Genomic DNA, 22,280 nt, shown 5'->3' with positions numbered 1-22,280 from the left:
TGTCTCATATATCAATAATATAAAATTCTCATGTGTCGTTGAGAGTCGAATAAAACAGAGCAAAGACACAAAATGTATTTGCAGCAACAAAAATATCTCCAGATAGTAATATACGATTGAATCCATTTATATCCTACTAATGAGATTTCTGATTGATGTAGGTGAAGATTATATAAGAAAGAATATGTTTTTCATTGATTTTCCATATTTTGAAGATTATATCCATATTTTTCATTGATGTAGGTGAAGTATACTGGCCATCATAAAGATGCTACTCCTTTGGTGTAGATTAAAAAAAAAAGCAACCAATATCAGTGAGTGACATATAATCAGTAATCGTCATTTTTATATCTATCAAACTAGTATTTAACTAATAAGTATTTCATAAGAAGCATCATCATAATTGTCATTAACACTACAAATTCAAACAAGAGAAAATTAACCTGAGCCATTAAGCCAATAAGTTGTATACATAATATGATCAGATACATATATCAGATAACATATACGACCATTTATAAGATATAATCATGTCAGTGACAATACAAGTCCTTAACAACCCTGATAATTATTTGGCTACATAACGTTCCCACATGAGAACTACACGACATAATGACCCGCGCATAAGATGCGTTAGGTTACATTGCCTATACAAACAAATATAAATACCAGTACAATACACACTCACCGTGGGTTATAATGTGACCACATGAATTCTTTTTCTAAGCTATAATTCCTGGATGTCCCTTCGGTTGCTTGGTCAACTGAATCAGAGAAAGTATAAAATGAATCGCTCAGCAGGCACTCAGTTTCTTCATTACCTTCTGCAATATGACGTCCTCCATTCTTTCGAATCCTTCTTAGGCTTTGTAGTTTATACTCCACTTCTTTCATCGTAGGCCTTTCGCTTCCTTTAAATTTCAAGCATGTTGCTACTAGTTGAATAACTTCCACAAGTTCTTGTTTAGTCCCTTCTTTCATAACACGATCTTCCACGAGATCAAAATAGCTCTTCTCTTGTAGTGCTTGGAGAAAATACATTGACAGGTTCTGTTTATTCTCATGTTCGATGGAGAAAATAGGTTTCTTTCCTGTTAAAAGCTCCAGAAGAATGACCCCAAAGCTATAAACATCGCTCTTTTCTGTCAATTGACTTGTTTGATAATACTCTGGATCCAAGTATCCAAAGGTCCCTTGAATGCCGGTGACTATATGAGTTTGATCAAGTGGAATAAATCTTGAAGCCCCAAAATCTGATACTTTTGCTGTGAAGTGATCATCCAGGAGAATATTCGATGACTTTACATCTCTGTGTAAAATAGATATTGAAGCAGCCGAGTGCAAATAAGCAAGTGCTCCTGCGGTTTCTGCAGCGATCCTCAGACGAGCTTCCCATGACAATGCAGAACTACCATCTGAAGTATGGAGATGGTCCGAAAGAGCTCCGTTTGAGATAAATTCATAGATCAACAAGGGCACTTCGGTCTCCAAGCAGCATCCAAAAAGCTTTACCACGTTTCTGTGATTAATTTGAGAAAGAATTGCAACCTCATTGACGAATTGATCTATCTCGCTCTTCTTCACAATCTTTGACTTCTTTATGGCGACTACGCGTTGATCCGACAGAATCCCTTTGTAAACTGTTCCGTGTCCTCCGCGACCGAGCACTCGAGTTTCATCAAAATTATTGGTTGCCTTTTCTATCTCTTCCAGAGGAAATATCTTTGTTCTCTCAGCAACATCTTCACGGGAAGAGATGAGTTGTTGTAGCAGTAAACCATGATTCTGACGGAAGTGTTTTTCTCTTATTCTCTTTTGTTTTCTTCTCTTCCATTTCGTCCTCAGGATGATCAAACTCGTACTCAACAGCAATAGGCCCACGCCATTACTTACGCCGATGATGACACCTGTAAATACCAACCATTGAGTATTCTATTCTCACATTGTAGCCTGTGTACATTAATTTTTGTGCATGTTTTGGTTCTTTATTTCTATTTGCTCAATCATATGTATATATACTTTGATTTATATCAGACGTACTAATATTCCTATTGCATCTTTATAAACCAATAAGTTTGGAGGACTTACCTAACAGAACACTCTGTTTTTTGTCGGGGATGCATGCTCGTTTAGGATCACCAGTTGTCCCTCGTTGACATGTGCAGCTGTAGCTGCCCTTCATATTTCTACAAATCCCATTGCAGGCGTATTTGTCGGGGAATTTACACTCATCGATATCTGACAAATCATCAGAAAGAAAATTAGTAGCTAAATCTCACGTGAATCTCAGAACACGATCTTTTAAATGATAATTACCATGCACATAGTTTACATAATTTCTTTTTCTGAGGTGCACACTGACGATTAAATATTAGCTTCTGTCATCAATGACAAAATTATTTTTGCGATGAAATGGTACTCTTTGGTAATTAACGTTACTGTTTATAGAAGGAAAAATATTGTAAGCATTTCCAGAGTAATTTCTCCCCCGTAAAAGAACAAGGAGTGTAAATTTGATAAGTTCTGGATGGTAAAATTGTCCTATAAAAAAATATGCAGGGAGTCATGTACTAAGTTGGCACCATCTTAGACGTCTCAATTCAATTACGTTATGCAGATATGCAGTTAAGGTAGCTGAAGATATCTGTATGCACAATTCTCGATAAGGATCTTTAGGAAATCATGAAAATAACAGGCACGTATCAGTGCATAAATAAGAAACAAGGAAAACTTTTGAATGACTAATTGCACAAATAAAAAAAGCGAAGTCTGTGAATGTGAAAGTATTCGGTGTCTATTTCGTGGCTAAAGATTGTATATGTTGTGTTTGTTTTTTAGCTTTTAACATTGTGTAGATTTTAGTTACATGACTAATTTTCAACATTTAAGAAAGAGGTAAACGAATCAAGTACCTGTACATCAAGGTATGGATTTCCTTCGTAACCTGTGGAGCAATTGCAACGGTACCCCAAGATATTTTGACCATCTCTTGTTGTGGTGTTAATGTCCACACATGAGCTGTGTTCATCCACACATGCAAACATGGTCCTATTGCTTTGAGCATCCTTGCAAAGTCGATTCTCAATGACCCAACTAACAATGGGCTGCTCGTCAACGAAAGTGAAAGGTGTAGTTGTATAGGTATAGCTGTCGGCTTCATTGTATTTAAACTCAACTTCTAATTGCCCTTTCTTCAATAATATACTGTGTACTATGTAATCCTCTTGGAAGAGAAGAGTGGAAGGATTTGACGTGTGGTTGCACATTAGAGCAAATGATTGGTCTCTATAACACCCTTCATTTAGCCCGAATGGAAAAGGGATGTCAACACTCCCACATTTGGTTGGACAGCCATTCACCGGCTGTAGAATAAAAGATGTATCTGTTGATATGATGAAGCAGGTCAGCAACAGAAGTTGTCATAAGCTTACCATGTTTTTCGTTATTGGATGGCCAAAAGGAGCTGTGCGATTGACTTATATCTAAAAAATCAAAATCATAAGCCAAGCATTGAGAATAAGTGATTAGCGATCATAAAATCCCGTAGGCGTAGGATTGTAGATACGACGACCAGACTTTCTCCTGTGTTATTGTGGAGATGGATAAGGCAAATGACCTAGGGATCTAATGTATGTTGTACCATTTAATTATCTAATGAACATGGGATTCAAGCCATTACATGATTTAGCCTATTCTACTATGTAACAGTCTTATCTAATAGTGAGATGGATTTGTTTACACAAGTAAACATCCCTTTTACCAGTTTGACTGTAAAAAAAAAGAGAAAGCAGTATCAAGCATAACAGAGAACCACGAAGAATATTTAAACTTATCATGCGTGTATTATATTTAATCATTTCTATTGCATATCATGTTTATCTAATCGAACTCACACAAAGAGAGATGAGGAGGAATATTACCTTGACAGCCATTTGGTAGGTATGGATTGCCTTGATAATTAACAGAGCATCGACAAAAGTACCCAAAATTATAATCAGTGTCGTTATAATAATTAATGACATCATAACAGTCGCTATTGGGACTGATGCAGGCATAAGTTTTCATATTCTTCTTGGCCTCTTCACAGGTAGGATAGTCTTTGATGTACCATGATAGGGCGGTCTCCACTTCCGAGCTCCTGCCTTTCACTATTCTTTGGAGATCATATATGGTAGAATTGTAATAATCGTACACGAAAACTTTGATAATGGAAGCATCAAGCAAATGAAAGTCACTCTGATTGAGTCGAGTTAATCGAACCTCCAATGAAGTACTATTCCAATCATATAAATCAAGTTTGCACTGACTGTTGTCATTGGAAGTGCATCTAGTTATGCAAGTACCGATAGTCCTATTGGTGGTGGGATCCACTAGGTCGGCAACCACGCTGCAACCAGACACATACAAACGATTATATGTATATCTTGGGTAATAATTCCGCAGATCCAATGATTTTAAAGAGTAAGGCCAATTCCGAAGATCAGTTAAAGTAACATTAATAAACTCCTCATCCACACCCATGGTGATAATGGGTGTCATGACGCTCACGGTCCCATTATCCAAATCGATTCTAGTGATCTCGAGTTTTCCATCACCCAAGAAGAGCCTTGGACGATGGTTGGTATTGTTCGTGCAAGTAAGATTAAAGCCCCGACGATAACAACCATTGCCTATCCCGAAAGGGTACTCGATGCTGATATTACCGCATCTTTTTGTGCAATTGGAAGGTAAAGTGAAGGGTTCCTTTGTCGATGCGCTTTCTACATTTGTTAAACCCATTGAACTCAATGTCAGCAGCAGCAGCAACAGCAACAGCTCCACCCACACCATCCCTTCTCTCTCTCTCTCTCTCTCTCTCAGACTAACCTTTCCCTCTTCCAGCTACCTCAGTCCTGTTCGATAAAGCGGGATTCCTGCAGGTCAGAGAATAACTTGAATCGGCGACATGGACAATACATAAAACACTCTACGGTAACACCATAAACCCAGCCACAGGAGAAGCTATGTCTGATAATTAACAGTAGCAAAATTCCCAAGCATGATACTACTGAGGTTGTCTGCATATTTCTAGCTATAGCCCAAGATATGGAGGATCTCTAGCACAAGAATCGAATTTATATGATCATATGCATCCGTTTTGCATCGATGTTACTAAGTAAAACCAAGAAGCGCAACAAAGAAATTAAATGTAAAGCTTGTGAAGAAGACCGGAGTAATGGGAGAGCAAATTCCACTCACCTTCGCGTCTCTGGTTGTTGCTCTATCTTGAAGGACACCTGCAATAGGGAGTTAGGTCGTTGATATAGATGATGTGCTCGAAACAATTGCTGGAGTTATAATTAACCACGCTTGCAGATGGAGATGGCAAGTCAATCAACAAAGTTGACTAGACTTGTAGTTTGTACTGCTTACTACCTCTTTGAACTCATCAGAACTGTTCCATCGGCCACCAATTATGATGCAATACATCTTTTTTTCTCCAAACGACAAAGTTGGGAGTAATCATTCCCACTTCCAAAGGCTCGGGAAATCTAATTCCATTGTCCATCGTACAAAAACAATATCCGGGTCGATCTCGATGCTACGGTGAAAAAGAAAATAAAATGAACAACCCGCTACTGCATGCAAATATGTCTACTTCGAATTATATGTATGGTTGCTGAACAGCTATACTGACTAAGTGAGCGTAATCTACTCGTGTATATTATGACCATTATCGAATTGTTAATCACGCATAAACAACTGACTTTGGAAGACTTCTGGGTATCGACCTGAGCTTGTGCTTGACTCAAAGTCAACAACACCCTTATAAGCCATAAATTTGGTTCAATGAGAAGCCGGTCTTCCTTCGTTGGGGCCTCGGACGAAGTATTGGTGCAAAACCGGCCTTGTCGTGGTCATATGGCCTCACCTTTTACGGTACGTGATTGAGAAAAATGAAGTTTGATGCATCGCTTGCATATCTTTCAAGGATAAAGTGAATACAACCCATCATCGACGCCAATAGCTTGATTGGGATAGATTGACTATAACCCACCTGGAAATTAAACCATTCACAGTGCGTTTCTCACCTGATAAGATGGCTGATGACATCCAATTTCTGCCTCCTACGATCTTTCAAAAGAACAATCGGTTCTTTATTCGGTTTCAAGTTTGCCTTCGGATTCACATCCAACAGGCATTTGTGAATTCCAGGAAAAGAGAACAGAATTAGGTACAACGTGCAACAGCACCCACAATGGAATGCGAATAAATTGGTGGAACGAGAATGGAGCATGCTTTCATGATGACGGGGTGAGAATCAATTCAAGTTATCATGACACTTGCTTCACAACCATTCCCTCTTTAGAGTTTGTATATGGTGGTAATATATAGAAGGAGAAAAGTAGGAGAAAAGTCTCCATTCTTGTAAATATTATAATTGATTTCTTAATTTTATCTGACATGCCAGTTCAAACAGGAGAAAGATTAATGCTATGACTATCACATCTCCAAAACAACAATGGACTTGGACTTCCAAGTCTTTGCACTAAATCCCACGGTAGAATATTTTGTGATGTTAACTTGCGTTATCTGTTATCTGTCCTCTCTTGGAAACAATTTCTTGTGCTTGTGGAAATTTCAAGTAGGACGCAAAACATGCATTTTGACTTAAAAACTTGAGTTGAGCCCTAAGATATATAGAACTTACCAATATTTAGATTAGTAATTTGCAAGTACAACGCATCGGATAATTTAGGAAAATAAATAAATCAATTTTAGAGTAAAATAATAAAATCACATAAGTAAAATTAAAATTTTTAAAAATATATTTTTTTTCGAAGACCCAATCCTTCTTGTTTAAGTAATATCTAACAAACATTTAAAAGGTTACATGGGAAAAAAGGGGAATAAAAATATAAATGGTCTTCCGAGTATTTGTTTCAGAGCAATAATTAGAACTACACTACTGATCAGACTTGACTTCTTGACTAGAATAGTAAAGGGTATTGCTATCTATTTGGACTTGTGGAAGCTGTTCCATCGGGCACGAACAACGATATGATACGTTGGTCCATTCTGAAAAATCTAGTCCTTACAATTATGCTGTATCCTTCACAACTAGTAAAAAATTTGGCATTTGACTTCATTTCAAAGTACCAATACGATAGTGCAGTATCGTATGATTAAACACTAGTAACGAATCTTAGAACTTTAACGTCAATATGACCGATGATGCCAGATTCTTTGATTCTGGTGTTCTTTCGACGTAATACATAGAATTCAATTTCTTTAATTAGCTTATGAAATACACAATGTGGTAGCACAAGTTTCCATCTCAAAGGCTGTTTCTTTATTTGGTCGATTCCCATCGCCGACAATATTCAAAGTCGAATACATAGACCAGATTAAAAGCACATATCCAAGCATTTTGATGATTTCAGAGGAGGTCAAAATAGGTACAAAAGTATTGTGTTACTCACCTAGTTCGGTTTCAAAGAAAAAACAAAGACGAACGGATTACAGAACATCACAGAAGGGCTTTGCCCTGGAAACTTGAAAGCATGGAAGACGAGTGTTGTATCACGCTCAGGAGAGTTTGGCAACCAAAATAATGCAGCTAAGGAACTGTTGGGGAAAAAATAAAAATCACATCATCTTTGCATGAAAAGCCCAAAAAGCAAATTAACCACCACTCACCTCAATATACCATTGCTAGTTGTATAGAACATGCTCTTCTAGAAATTAAAAAGATGATTTTGTAATCGTGAATACTTATGATCAAAGGGCAAGGCCAGATCAAAATGTAAAAGGAGTCATGAATTTTCTGAGCAAATAAAGCTATGATCGACTTTTTTACTTATGAAAATTGTATGCTGAGAAATTTCACAAGTTAAACTTAGAAGAAATGGTTTGTTACGCTTACAACATCCAAAATTGTACAATTACAAATTCTCATTCAGGCCGTTCATTTGAGTTCCAACTTCTGTGACCAGAGCTGTCAAAATTGCATCATACTGCCTACCTCACGAAGCATCCATCAAATACATCATTGATCCAATATCTATGTCAAAAATGTCAATCTGTTAGTTCTTTGGCCGATCTAAATGTTCAATAGGATCTCCACTAAGCCGCCATGCTCCTTCTGTAATCTCTTGGAAAAGCTGGTCATATCCCCAACTTGAGAAACCCAAGAAGAACCAATAATCATCAGGAGATTCTTCTTTCAATTTAATTTTTTCAATCACCTGACGTGTTATGACTGGATTGCCAAAATAAACACCTTTCACGATCTCTGTATAACCCTCTTTAGCTTTCCGAATCAAACTGACAAGAGGTAAAGTCTGAAACCTGACAGGACCTCCATAGTAGAGAGGAGCATGCTTTAGTGAAACCAGATCACTGTCTAGTTCCTTAAAAATATCCCAGCTTATCCGTTTGATAATGATCAAACCTTGGAAACCCTGGTTCTTGTCCGTGGTCACTATCAGCACTGTAGAGTTCTCAAATGGATCCCACAACTACATGTATGTGTTTATCATGAGAGGTGACTGTTGTATATGTATTAAGAGGGTCTTCGCTGTCTGCAGAAATAGCTTTATTCAGCACAATTTTGCTGTATTTGTCTTTTGGTGAATGAGCTTTCTCATGAGCGGCCAAAGTGGATGCATATAACACCTGTTCATCCCTGTTTCCCTGCCTTGAATGGGTCCACGGAAGGCCCAGATATATATGAAAAAAGATTGGACTAGATGATGGAATATTCGAGTATTCTTGAAAATGAGAGACAAAAGCAGTGTCTAAAAGAGTAGAATGATTCTTCAATTACCGGATAGAGATACAAAAGCAGTGCCGACTACCACATGAATATATGATCTGCCGGACAAAAGTTCGGATCCATTAAGAGTTCCATTTAGGACTCAAAAACTCCTGGTAGCTAATCTCAAGTTAAAGACAGAAAGGCAGTTGAGCTTACTATCAACTTAAAGGGCATATCAGACTACTAATGTAGATAGTGGACAGAAGGAAACTAATTGCAAGATCTGTTAAGGAACCAAAGATGCCACATCGATGGAGGAGCCGTAGAAGTCAAACAGGGCTGGTGTAATATAATAGCTAAGTCATAGTATCCCAGATCATTCTCATTTTAGACTGACATATTAAAGTGGTCGAATTGTCCACGTTTTCTTTGGATTGCTGCAGTCATCTTCTTTTAGTTTTAATTCGAAATTTAAATTAAATGCACAGGAAAAGTCAAATTTCATCGGGATATTGTTGTCAAAAAGCAGTGCAATTTAAAGGGGCAGCAGTGTAGCCTGATAGGTTATATAGGTATATAAATCTCTACTGTCCTCTTCTCAATACTTTCTACCGCATGTTGGACACTCGTTCTTGCGACCCGTCGTAGTGTTTGTTACCCGTAACATCTGCCTTCTTTTCAGCAAAAGTATATAAAGTCAAATTGGCAATCCATGACAAGTGTAACATCCGTTATGACCATCTTAGATTAAAAGTAACTTTTTATATTTTTGATGCAGGATGACTTGTAGCTTAATTTTCTTTTTCATTCTTCTTTGAAAACACACCATACTCTGTTTAGTTCCAAATCAAAACATGTGTTGTCCATGGCACATACTGCAAGCATTGTGCAAAGATTTACGAGGAGATACTTCATTTTTCCTTCATAACCTCTTATTTCGACGCCCACAACAAAAATGTCTCTTTTTGTCCTTATAAATCGCAAAATTCTTTATGGTGGGAATTGTAAGTAGCATTTGTTCGACCGAGTGTAGATATAGAGCAAAGGGTGCAATCACTTGCGGTGAATATACCGGACGACCCGGAATCGGACTCGTTTGCGGAGCGGGCGGAGGACTACTTCCAGAAGCGGCCTCAACTCATCGCCCTCCTCCACGACCTCCACCACCGCTACCTCTACCTGGCCGACCGCTACGCCCAGTCTCTACTACACCGCCACCACCATCGCACCTCCTCCGTCCCCTCCGACCTCGACGCCGATGAAGACACCGACCTCCCGGACTCCACTTGCTCCGACGCCGAGAGCTCCCTCTCCTTCCGAACCTCACCCGTTCAGCCCCGTTCGCAGTTCCAAGGTCCGACCCCCGCCGTCGCGGCCGCCGATCTGGACATGATCATGGCGGAGCTGATGCTGGCAGCGGTGGAGCGGGACCATTTGGACGCAGAGGGGGCGGAGGTGGAGCGACGGTTGGCGGAGTCGGCGCGCAAGATCGAGCTGCAGGGGAGCTTGGTTGAAGTGCTCGAGGCAGAGCGGATGGTGCTGCTGGGTGAGAACGCTCGGCTAGGGTTCCGGGCGGCGGCCGCGGAGGAGGAGGCGCGGGCAGTGGTGAAGTTTCGGGAGGACCACCTGGTGTGCCTGCTGGGCTGGAGGATCGAGGGCCTCCAGGCGCAAATCTACGGCCTGGAGCGGCGCAACCGGGAGTGCTTCGAGGCCATGGCGAGGCGGGAGAAGGAGAAGGGGGAGGCGCGGGCGTAGGTGACCGCCTCCGGGGGGAGAACCGCCGGCAGAGGCAGGAGGAGGAGGCGGCGCGGGCCAGACGGCGATGGGGCCGGAGATGGTGGGAACGGGTGCGGCAGTTCGACTGGGCCCCAGCCCCGTGTGCGCCGCACGTGAGGGAATCCAAGGTGCTCAACAACTGTTTCTACATATAAATAAATGCACCTTCTTTTTTTATCCTTCGTATGTTTTTGTTTATTTACGCTCCAAAAATATGGCTACGTGAAGGACAGCACAGAGTTCGTTGTAGAGTCCGTGGTAGTCCCCTTGTACTATAATATTATGGGTTGGACTAAACCGATAAGTATGGCAGTGTATCTGATGATACGTTGAGTTGTCTCGTGGGATGACTGATCGAATCATGGGTGATGGACATGGCAAATTGTATTCAGCACGCTAATTAGTATACATGAGGTGTGCATCGATGATGATGATTTACAATGGCATTTTGCACGCCACATTTACATGTTCGAAGTGATACCTGGGTTTATAGCCGAGCCTATTCATTAATTATTGTTACCAATGTTATAAGCATCGTTAACTATGTAGTCACAAATTCAAATAATAGATTAACCTAGGACATTAAGCAAAGTAGCTGTCTATATATGATCTATGATATGATGCAATGGATAGCGTCAGATAAATGTTTATGGGATACAAGCACTGTATAAGTGTTTATGGGATACAAACTTTTTCAGTGACAATACCCGACACAACTCATAAGGACTATATGAAATACTTGATGTCGTATAAGTGTTTATGGGATACAAACTTTTTAGTGATAATACCAGACACAACAACTTATATAAGGACTATATGAAATACTTGATATATACACAGGATAGCGCTTTATAAGTGTTTATGAGATATAAATTATCTAGTAATAATACAAGACAACAATAGTCACATTAGGATTACATAAAACACTTAGATGCATAAAAAGGATAATGCTATATAAGCGTTTATGAGATACAAACTTTCTAGTGACAATACAAGACACAACAATACTCACACAAGGTCTACACAAGGTTTATATGAAACACTTGATGCATACAAAGGACAACATTGTATAAGTGTTTATGGGATACAAACCTTTTTAGTGACAATATAAGACACAACAATATTTACACGAGGACCACATGAAATACTTAATGCTCAATATTATACACATAACATGTAATGCCACATGAAATATAGATACAAATATGAATAATTAAGTGGAATACGAGCTTACCGTGGGTTATATAATGACCACAGGAATTCCTTTTCTAAGCTATAATTCCTAGATGTCCCCTCAGTTGTTTGGTCAACTGAATCAGAGAAAGTATAAGATGAATCGCTTAGCAGGTGCTCAGTTTCTTCCATACCTTCTAGAATAGGATATCCTTTCTTCTTTCGAATCCTTCTTAAGCTTTGTAATTTATGCTCCACTTCTTTCATCGTAGGCCTTTCAATTCCATTCAACTTCAAACACATTTCTATCAGTTGAATAATTTCAAGAAGCTCTTGTTTAGTTCCTTCTTTCATGATACGATCTTCCACGAGATCAAAAGAATGCTTCTCTCTCATTGCTTGAAGAAAATACATAGATAGGTTTTGCCTATTCTCATGCTCAATGGAGAAAACAGGTTTCTTTCCTGTCAAAAGCTCAAGAAGAATAACCGCAAAACTATAAACATCACTTTTCTCTGTCAATTGACTAGTCTGGTAATATTCTGGATCCAAGTATCCAAAGGTGCCTTGTATAACAGTAATTATATGAGTTTCATCAAGCGGGATAAATCTTGAGGCTCCAAAATCTGATACTTTTGCCATGAAATGATCATCTAAAAGAATATTTGATGACTTAACATCTCTATGTAAAATTGATATTGAAGCAGCCGAGTGTAGATAGGCAAGTGCACTGGCAGTTTCAGTAGCGATCCTCAGACGAGCTTCCCATGATAATGTAGAATTACCATTTGAAACATGGAGGTGGTCTGCAAGGGTCCCGTTGGAGATGAATTCATAGACTAACAAGGGGACTTCTGTTTCTAAACAGCATCCAAAAAGTCTGACGATGTTTCTATGATTAATTTGAGAAAGAATTGCAACCTCATTTATGAATTGATCTATCTCACTCTTCCTTACTATTTTGGACTTCTTTATGGCGACTACGCGTTGATCTGACAAAATCCCTTTATAAACTGTGCCATGTCCTCCGCGACCGAGTACTCGAGTTTCATCAAAATTGTTGGTTGCCTTTTCTATATCTTCTAGAGAAAATATCTTTGTTCTGTCAGCAACGTCTTCGTTAGAAGAGATTAGCTGTTGTAATAGTAGTCCATGATTTTGGTGGAAGTGTCTTTCTCTTATTTTCTTTTGCTTTCGTTTCTTCCATTTCCTTCTTAGGATGATAAAACTTATGCTTAAGAGCAATAAACCACTGCCAGTACTTACACCAATGATGACACCTGCACAATACCACTCAAGTTTTAGCTTCACAAGTCTTTCGTTTTTGTTCTCACACTGCAGATTATGTACTTTAATATTTAAGAACTTTTTTTATTAATGTTAACCATGATAATATTCATTTTGCATTTTTGTAAGCCAATAAGTTTCGAGAACTTTACCTAACAAAACAGTCTGTTTTTTGTCAGGAAGGCACTGATAACCACCTTTCGTATTTATGCATGTCCCATTGCAAATGTAATTGTTGGGAACGCTGCACTCGTCAATATCTAAGAAACCATCAAAAAATTAGTAGTATTATATCACGTTAACTTCAGAACCCAAATTGCAATATATATATTGTGTCAGAAATTAAAAAATGATTAGCAGCAAAGGTTTAGTCACATAGTTTATTACATAATTAAATTTTATGAGGTGCACATTGACAATTTGTTTTTTTTTTTTATAAAGCAGAATATATTAACAAAATATGTGAGGTACAAAAAAAGCTTAGTAGGATAGAGCACAAAAGACATGCACATTGACAATTTAGTTTCCATTTTTAACATCATCATTGATAAAATTAGTTTTGTGATGCATGGTATTAATTCCTAATTAATATTACTTTCTATAGGAGGAAGAAGATTCTAAGCATTTCGGGAGTCCTTTTTATCAAATAGAAGAACAAAGAGTGTAAACTTGACAGGCTCTGGAAGATACGATCGTCCTTCAAATCTTGCGTAGTGTTGTTAATTCTAGTATGTAAATTTAGTTGACACCATCTTACATGTATTAATTCCAGTATGTTATGGAGAACACACAGTTAAAATAGCTTAAGGACCAGTATATGCAATGATCGACAAGGATATTTAGGGAATTATGCAAACAACATCTATCATTGTACTTATGAGAAAGAAACCTATGGAAGGTTAATGTTTCACGTGTGTTTTGCTTTTCAACATTTTGAGAAGTGGTCCTGTTGTATCCAAGAGAGAGAGAGAATTTTGACTTTTGAGTACCTTCACATCCATCGGCAATGTATGGATTTCCTTGATAACCATCATGGCATTTGCAACGATATCCCTGGATATCTTCGGTAGAGGTTTTCGTAATGTTCAGACAGAAACTGTTTTTGTCGACGCATGCGAATGTGGTCTTGTTCTGTCTGGCTTCCACGCAATGCTGAGACTCAATTACCCAACTAAAGGTCGACTGCTGTTCAAGTCGAGTGAAAGGTCCAGTTTCATATGGAAAATAGTAGCTGCGGTAATAAAAACTGGTTGTTGTTCCTTTTGGGGCACTGGCTACCAGTTGTCCTTCCTCCAACGAGATATTGTGCACTATGTAATAGTCCTGGAAGAGGAGAGTGTGGGGCTTGGATGTCTTGTTGCATGTTAGAGCAAATGGCTGGCTTCTGGAACAACTCTCATTTAGCCCGAATGGAAAAGAGATGCTAATACCCCCACATTTTGTTGGACAGCCTTTGGCGGGAACAAAAGTAGAAGATATATCTGTCGATATGAACAAACAGGTCAGCGGCAAAAATTGCCATAAACTTACCATGTTTTTCTTTTTCTTTTTCGGATTGGTCAAAACGGACTCTATAATTTGATTCATATCTTAAAAGTCAGCATCTACCGACATGAAGGTGAACCATATATTTAAAGATGCATAATTAATTGTAAGCCAAGTATTGAAAACGAGTGAGTGGCGATCATGAGAGCTCGAAGCTGCAGGATTGTGGCCATGACAACCATACCATTTTCTTGTGTTCTTGTGGCAAATGGCGAAGGTATGAAGGTTAGAACTGCTACGCTGCCAACAAAACCAGATCCAATGTATGTTGTACCATTTAAATATCTAATGAGCATGGGGTTGAAGAAATTATATGAAGTAGACTCTATTGTTTGACTGAAAAAAATTGCCATTAATAAACCATAACGAAGAAAATTAGCATGTCTGTAATAATATCCATCGCTTTTTGCAGGTCATGCTTATCTAAACGAACTCACAACCAGGAGAGATTAGAGGAATATTACCTTGACAGCCATCGAGTAGGTATGGATTGCCTTCATAATTGAGAGAACATCGACAAAAGTACCCTAAATTATAATTCGTGTAGGCATAATCAACGATGTCGTAGCAGTCACTATTGGGACTGATGCAAGCATAGTTTGTCATATTCTTAGCCTCTTCACAGGTAGGATGGTCTTTGATGTACCATAATAGGGCGACCTCCACTTCTGTGCTTTCTCCCTTCGTTATTTTTGCGAGATCATCGTCAGTAATATTTCTTGCATCATAAAGAAAGATTTTGATGCTGGAGCTACTAGCAAGATGAAACTCAGTCTGATTGAGTCGAGTTACTTGAATCCCCAAAGAAGTCCTGTTCCAATTATATATGTCAATTGTGCAATACGTGTTGCCACTGGGAGTGCATATAGTTGTGCAAGTATCAAAAGTCTCATTAGTAATGGGATCCACTAAAAAGGCTATGGCGTTGCAACCAGACACTTGCAATATATTATTTGTAGGATCAGAATAGGTGTTATGTATTTCCTGTTCTGATGATGTGAAAGAGTAAGACCAATTCTGAAGATCAATTAACGTAACATTAATGGACTCCCGATCCACACCCATGGTGACAATGGGTGTCTTGACGCGCACAGTCCCAGTATCTAAATCGATTCTAGTGACCTCGAGGATTCCATCGCCCAAGGAGAGCCTTGGAGGTTGGTCGGTATGGTTCGTGCAAGTAAGATTAAATCCCCAACGATAACAATCTTTGCCTATCCCGAAAGGGTACTCAATATTGATATTACCACATTTTTTTGTGCAATTGGAAGGTAAAGTGAAAGGCTTCTTTGTCGACGCGCTTTCTACATTTGTTAAACCCATTGAACTCAATGTCAGCAGCAGCAGCAACAGCTCCACCCACTCCATCCCTTCTCTCTCTCTCAGACTAACCTTTCCCTCTTCCAGCTGTCTCGGCTGAACTAAAGCGGGATTCCTGCAGGTCAGAGAGTAACTTGAATCGGCGACATGGACAATACATAAAACACTCTATGGTAGCACCATAAACCCAGTCACAGGAGAAGCTATGTATGAAAATTAACAGTAGCAAAATTGCCAAGCATGACACCACTGAGGTTGTCTGCATATTTCTAGCTATAGCCCAAGATATGGAGGATCTGTAGCACAAGAATCGAATTTATTTGATCATATGCATCCGTTTTGCATCGATGTAATTAAGGAAAACCACGAAGCGCAGCAAAGAAATAAAATGTCAAGCTTGTGAAGAAGACCGGAGTAATGGGAGAGCAAATTCCACTCACCTTCGCGTCTCTGGTTGTTGCTCTATCTTGAAGGACACCTGCAATAGGGAGTTAGGTCGTTTATATAGCTGATGTGCTCGAAACAATTGCTGGATTTATACTTAACCACGCTTGTAGATGGAGATGGCAAGCCAATCAACAAAGTTGACTAGACTTGTAGTGTGTTCTGCTTACTACCTCTTTGAACTCGTCAGAGCTGTTCCATCGGCCACCAATTATGATGCAATACATCTTTTTTTCTCCAAACGACAAAGTTGGGAGTAATCATTCCCACTTCCAAAGGCTCGGGAAATCTAATTCCATTGTCCATCGTACAAAAACAATATCCGGGTCGATCTCGATGCTACGGTGAAAAAGAAAATAAAATGAACAACCCGCTACTGCATGCAAATATGTCTACTTCGAATTATATGTATGGTTGCTGAACAGCTATACTGACTAAGTGTAGCGTAATCTACTCGTGTATATTATGACCATTATCGAATTGTTAATCACGCATAAACAACTGACTTTGGAAGACTTCTGGGTATCGACCTGAGCTTGTGCTTGACTCAAAGTCAACAACACCCTTATAAGCCATAAATTTGGTTCAATGAGAAGCCGGTCTTCCTTCGTTGGTGGCACGGACGAAGTATTGGTGTAAAACCGGCCTTGTCGTGGTCATTTGGCCTCACCTTTTACGTTACGTGATTGAGACAAATGAAGTTTGATGCATCGCTTGCATATCTTTCAAGGATAAAGTGAATACAACCCATCATCGACGCCAATAGCTTGATTGGGATAGATTGAGTATAACCCACCTGGAACTTAAACCATTCACAGTGCGTTTCTCACCTGATAAGATGGCTGATGACATCCAATTTCTGCCTCCTATGATCTTTCAAAAGAACAATCGGTTCTTTATTCGGTTTCAAGTTTGCCTTCGGATTCACATCCAACAGGCATTTGTGAATTCCAGGAAAAGAGAACAGAATTAGGTACAACGTGCAACAGCACCCACAATGGAATGCGAATAAATTGGTGGAACGAGAATGGAGCATGATTTCATGATGACAGGGTGAGAATCAATTCAAGTTATCGTGACACCTGCTTCACAACCATTCCCTCTTTAGAGTTTGTATATGGTGGTAATATATATAAGGAGAAAAAAAAGGAGAAAAGTCTCCATTCTTGCAAATATTATAATTGATTTCTTAATTTTATCTGACATGCCAGTTCAAACAGGAGAAAGATTAATGCCATGACTATCACATCTCCAAAACATCAATGGACTTTGACTTCCAAGTCTTTGCACTAAATCCTACGGTAGAATATTTTGTGATGTTAACTTGCGTTATCTGTTATCTGTCCTCCCTTGGAAACAATTTCTTGTGCTTGTGGAAATTTCAAGTAGGACGCAAAACATGCATTTTGACTTAAAAACTTGACCTGAGCCCCAAGATATATAGAACTTACCAATATTTAGATTAGTAATTTGCAAGCACAACGCCTCAGATAATTTAGGAAAAAAATTTAAATCAATTTTAGAGTAAAATAATAAAACCACATAAGTAAAATTAAAATTTAAAAATATCTTTTTCCGAAGACCCAATCCTTCTTGTTTAAGTAATATCTAACAAACTCTTAAAAGGCCATATGCTAATGAAGGGGAATAAAAATATAAATGTTGTCTTCCGAGTATTTGTTTCAGAGCAATAATTAGAACTACACTACTGAACAGACTTGACTAGAATTGTAGAGGGTATTGCTATCTGTTTGGAGTTGTGGAAGCTGTTCCATCGGGCACGAACAACGATATGATACGTTTCTCCATGCTGAAAAATCAAGTCTTTGTGGTGTATCCTTCACAACTAGTAACAAAAATTGGTATTTGACTCATATACTAAACGAGGGTCATTTCAAAGTATTAATCGGATAGTGCAGCATGGTTGAAGTTATTGTTGGCTTATCAAGTAATATCTTTATTATTGAAGTTAAATGTGAATTTTCAGCTAGTCTATACGTTCACATTTTTTCTCTCATTAGTTACGCTTGTAGCCATCCATATACAAGTGAGATACCATATTTGGATTTTCCTTTGGTTGCCATTATCTTTTCATTTGAAGAGAAACTTAGAAATTTTCATGTCAATCATTCTCGTTTCTATCTTGAATATTCTTCAGATTTAGACAGGGAACAACTAGTCAAGTCATCAATAGGGTAATATAGCATGACTGTAATCTAAAAACTTTTATTATTTAGTTTACGAACCAATATTGATAGCAAGACTAATCCAACTACTCATTTCTTAATTTATTTTAGATATAAAATTGAGTTTATGACCAATGGTGATAGCATGACTAATCTTGAACTACTCATTTCTTAATTAATAACAATAATTGGGATTTAACTCGTATACTAATGGCCAAACAATGATCATTTTAATGTACTAATCGGATGGTACAATATGAAATTTCAACTAGCCTATACTTTTCACATCTTCTCTTATTAATCTATGCTTGTAGTCGTCTAAAGTGTCAATGTACAAGTGAGATATCATATTTGAATTTTCCATTGGGTTGCTATTATTTCTTGTTCGAAGAGAAATTATCCTTAGAGACTTTCATGTGAGTCATTCTCGCTTTTGTCTTCTTATTTCAATGTGGTTTATTCTTTGAATTTGGACAAAAAACAACTAGTCAAGCCATCATTAGGGTAATATAGCATGATTGTAATCTAAAATCTTATGCTATTTAGTTTATAGACCAATATTCATAACAGGACTAATCCCGAATTACTCATTTTTAATTTATTTTAGATAATAAATTAACTTTTTAATAAAATCCTACAACTAATAACAAAAATAATGATTTAACTCATATACCAACAGCCAACCAATGGTCTTTTCGACGTACTAATTGGATAGTGAAGTATCGTATGGTTGAAGTTATTGTTGGCTTGTCAAATAATATCTGTATCTTTGAAGTTAAATATGCTCTTTCAGGTAGTCTCTACTTTTCACAATTTTCTCTTATTGGTCTATGCTTGTAGTTGTCTAAAGCGTTCATGTATAAGTGAGATCATGTTCGGATTTTCTATTGAGTTATTGTTCCCCCTTTGTTCGAAGAGAAATTATCCTTAGAAACTTCCATGTGAGTCGTTCTCTGATTTATTCTTCGAATTTGGATAGGAAATAATTAGTCAAGCCATAAGTAGGGTAATATATCATGATTGTAATATAAAAAACTTATTTAATTTATGGACCAATATTGATAGCAGGACTAATCCTAAACTATTCATTTCTTAATTCATTTTAGATATGAAATTACTTTCTAAAAAAATCTCACTACTAGTGACAAAAATTGGGACTTAACTTATATACTAACAGCTAAACAATGATCATTGCAACGTTTTGATGGAATCTGATGGTGCAGTTACGTATAATTGAAGTTATTGTTGGATTGTCAAGTAATATCTTTATCTTTGAAGTATGTATATATATATATATATATATATATATATATATATATATATATATATATATATATATATATATATATTCTTGGATAAATGTGGATTTTCAGGTAGTTTATACTTTTCATATTTTCTCTTATTAGTCTATGCTTAGTGATCCATCCATGAGTGAGACATTATGTTTGAATTTTTCTTTAGGTTATTGTTCTCTGGCTCTTGTTTAAAGAGGAACTATTCCGACTTCCACATAACTCACTTGTTCTCCCTCCTATTTATCATGAAAAAAAGTAACTCGAGAAATATGATAGGTAAGGTCGATACAAAGATACTAACCTAATATTTTCTTTTTAAATTTTTTTATTTTATCCAAGCTAATATCAGCCTCTTATAAATTAATCCTCGATCTTTCATCATGTTTGTTTGTCTTGAATCAACCTAACAAGATACTAACCTATTAACTTCTTTATATCTGAACTATTAACTCAAGGTGCTTAAGCATAATTTAGCAGTAATATATCTATCACACAATTTTTTTACACCTTGTTAGCTGATACTATCTTTATATTCAAGTTTACATAAATTTAGATTTAAACGCTTAAGAAATCAAATTTTATTTACCTTCCTACAAAAAACTATATATATGAGTTAATCTCGTTGCTACGGTGAAAAAGAAAACAATGAATGAATAACCCATTATTACTGCAAATGGATTGTTAGTTATAGTTATATATGTATGGTGCTGAACGACTAAACCGTGTTGTATACTTTACGCATAATATGTGAAGATAGAACGGTAAAAATATATGATGAAGATCATCAAGTTAGAAACTAAGGGAGTGCTGAAGTACTCAATAATAGTGTTAAATGTTTAAAACAATAACTACAAGGCTAGATAAACAAAATTATGATTGGCTTCTCTTAATTGACCATCACTTTCTACAATGAGGATAATCACAAATAATTCGTTTGACATAGAAAGTGATATATTAAAATGGATCCTGACTCCGTAGGCCTCGCCCTTTCTTGACAACCTCCTGAACTTGAAAGAAAAGGAAAGATCATGATGTTAAATTGATATGAGTGGCTTAGAAATTCCAATTGATGTTAACGTAATAATTCAAATCTTAGAAAGTCAACAAGGCAGTCAGTTTAAGCCCGCCTCATTAGATCATTAGTCGTCGATGCAGCACAACGAGTCTATCTAGCGTGAACATCACGTTCACGCTCCAGAAGGTGTGGCCTTTGTGCATCCACCCGTCTGCATTTGTGCCACGGGAGCTCGTGCTTGAATCAGGTAGTCCAACACTAAGCTACACCTTTGGATAGAAGAGATAGAGACTCACCTTTCGTTCTACAAGTGGCCTTCTCCTGCTACTTGCGTTACATCATGTAGACAAATCAATCACCGTGGGTCACCTTATGCGAAATGAGAATAAAAAGATCAATGGACTGACTTCCACCAAGTCTTTGCATTGCTCCCTAATGTGGTACGTATTGATAAAACAAACATATGATGTGCATATGGTGTGATACATACAAAGGCTATATCGAACGAAAATTGACTTAATACAAGCTCATCACCAGCGATTTCAATAGAACACAGATTAACCTACCAAATTTTCGTCGCAAAATTGTTCTCACTCTATGTGGGTATCACATGAACTTTGAAATGTATTTGAGATGAAAATTTCAAACACAACATTACCCAAAACCGCATTACATTATATGGTTAAACCCAAATCTAATACACTGCAACATTATATAGGCATGAGTGGAGATCAAATGGTCAACAAAACATGAATATTTTTCGAATTCAAACTCACCTTGGGTAATCGTGTGACCACAAGAGTTCCTTCTCCAAGCTATAATTCATGGATACACATCCATGAATTATATAAATTATGTGTCTCCAAGCTATAATTTGAGAAAGAATTACAATCTTATTTTTGAATTGATTTATCTCATTCTCCTTCTTAATTTTTGATTTTTTATGGAAACTGCACCTTGATCCGGTAGAATTCATTTCGAAAATTTCCATGTCCTCCACCATCGAGTATTCGAGTCTCATAAAAATTGTTAATTGATTTTATCTTCTACAGAAAATATTTTTGTTCTCGGTGCAATATTTTCATTGGAATAGATTAACTGTTGTAGTGTTAATCCATAATTTTGACGGACGTACTTTACCCGTATTTTCTTTTATTTCTTTCCTTCCATTTCTTTCTTAGAACCACAAAAACCTACACATAATCAAGTTTTAGCTTCATATAACTTCCCGTTTGTGTTTCATAGCTTTGTCAATGACGTTTAGTTTCTCTTTTATTTCTTTTGTTTTTTTTGTTTTCCATTTCAATTACTCAATCATACAGTTCCACGTACCTAACAAAAGAGTCTGCTTTTTGTCAGGGATGCACAGTCCATGTTTAGGACCTCCGTATGTCCGCGGTTTACATGCGCACGCAATTGTAGCTACCGTTCGTATTAGCACAAATCCCATGCCAAACATATTTCTCAAGAAAGCTGCATTCATTGATATCTAACGGACC

The 22,280-nt window shown here is 37.5% G+C and overlaps 1 protein-coding gene and 2 pseudogenes across 3 annotated transcripts; 1 reads left to right on the top strand and 2 right to left on the bottom strand.

The window, feature by feature from the left end:
- Positions 1–492: 492 nt before the first annotated feature.
- Positions 493–5,299, bottom strand: LOC135605679 (wall-associated receptor kinase 3-like; annotated as a pseudogene).
- Positions 5,300–7,205: 1,906 nt separating this feature from the next.
- LOC135604831 (kinase-interacting family protein-like) lies at positions 7,206–10,843 on the top strand (annotated as a pseudogene).
- Positions 10,844–11,448: 605 nt separating this feature from the next.
- On the bottom strand, positions 11,449–16,331 carry LOC135605680 (wall-associated receptor kinase-like 8). 3 transcript variants are annotated; one of them, XM_065096051.1, is made up of 5 exons: positions 16,282–16,331; positions 14,986–15,956; positions 13,966–14,457; positions 13,129–13,236; positions 11,449–12,969 (listed from the first exon to the last, which is right to left on the bottom strand). In XM_065096051.1, the coding sequence occupies exons 2-5, from the start codon at positions 15,887–15,889 to the stop codon at positions 11,747–11,749; spliced, it is 2,727 nt and encodes a 908-aa protein (XP_064952123.1). In that variant the 5' UTR covers positions 15,890–15,956; positions 16,282–16,331; the 3' UTR covers positions 11,449–11,746. The 3 variants fall into 3 exon arrangements, with proteins under 3 accessions (XP_064952123.1, XP_064952124.1, XP_064952125.1); XM_065096052.1 differs by lacking the exon at positions 16,282–16,331 and having other exon boundaries at positions 14,986–15,332; positions 15,769–15,901; XM_065096053.1 differs by lacking the exon at positions 16,282–16,331 and having other exon boundaries at positions 14,986–15,332; positions 15,772–15,884.
- Positions 16,332–22,280: the final 5,949 nt, after the last annotated feature.

This window comes from Musa acuminata, chromosome BXJ2-2 (assembly GCF_036884655.1).
Source record: "Musa acuminata AAA Group cultivar baxijiao chromosome BXJ2-2, Cavendish_Baxijiao_AAA, whole genome shotgun sequence".
NCBI classification, from domain to species: Eukaryota; Viridiplantae; Streptophyta; class Magnoliopsida; order Zingiberales; family Musaceae; genus Musa; species Musa acuminata.
This window is presented reverse-complemented; position numbering and strand designations above follow the sequence as displayed.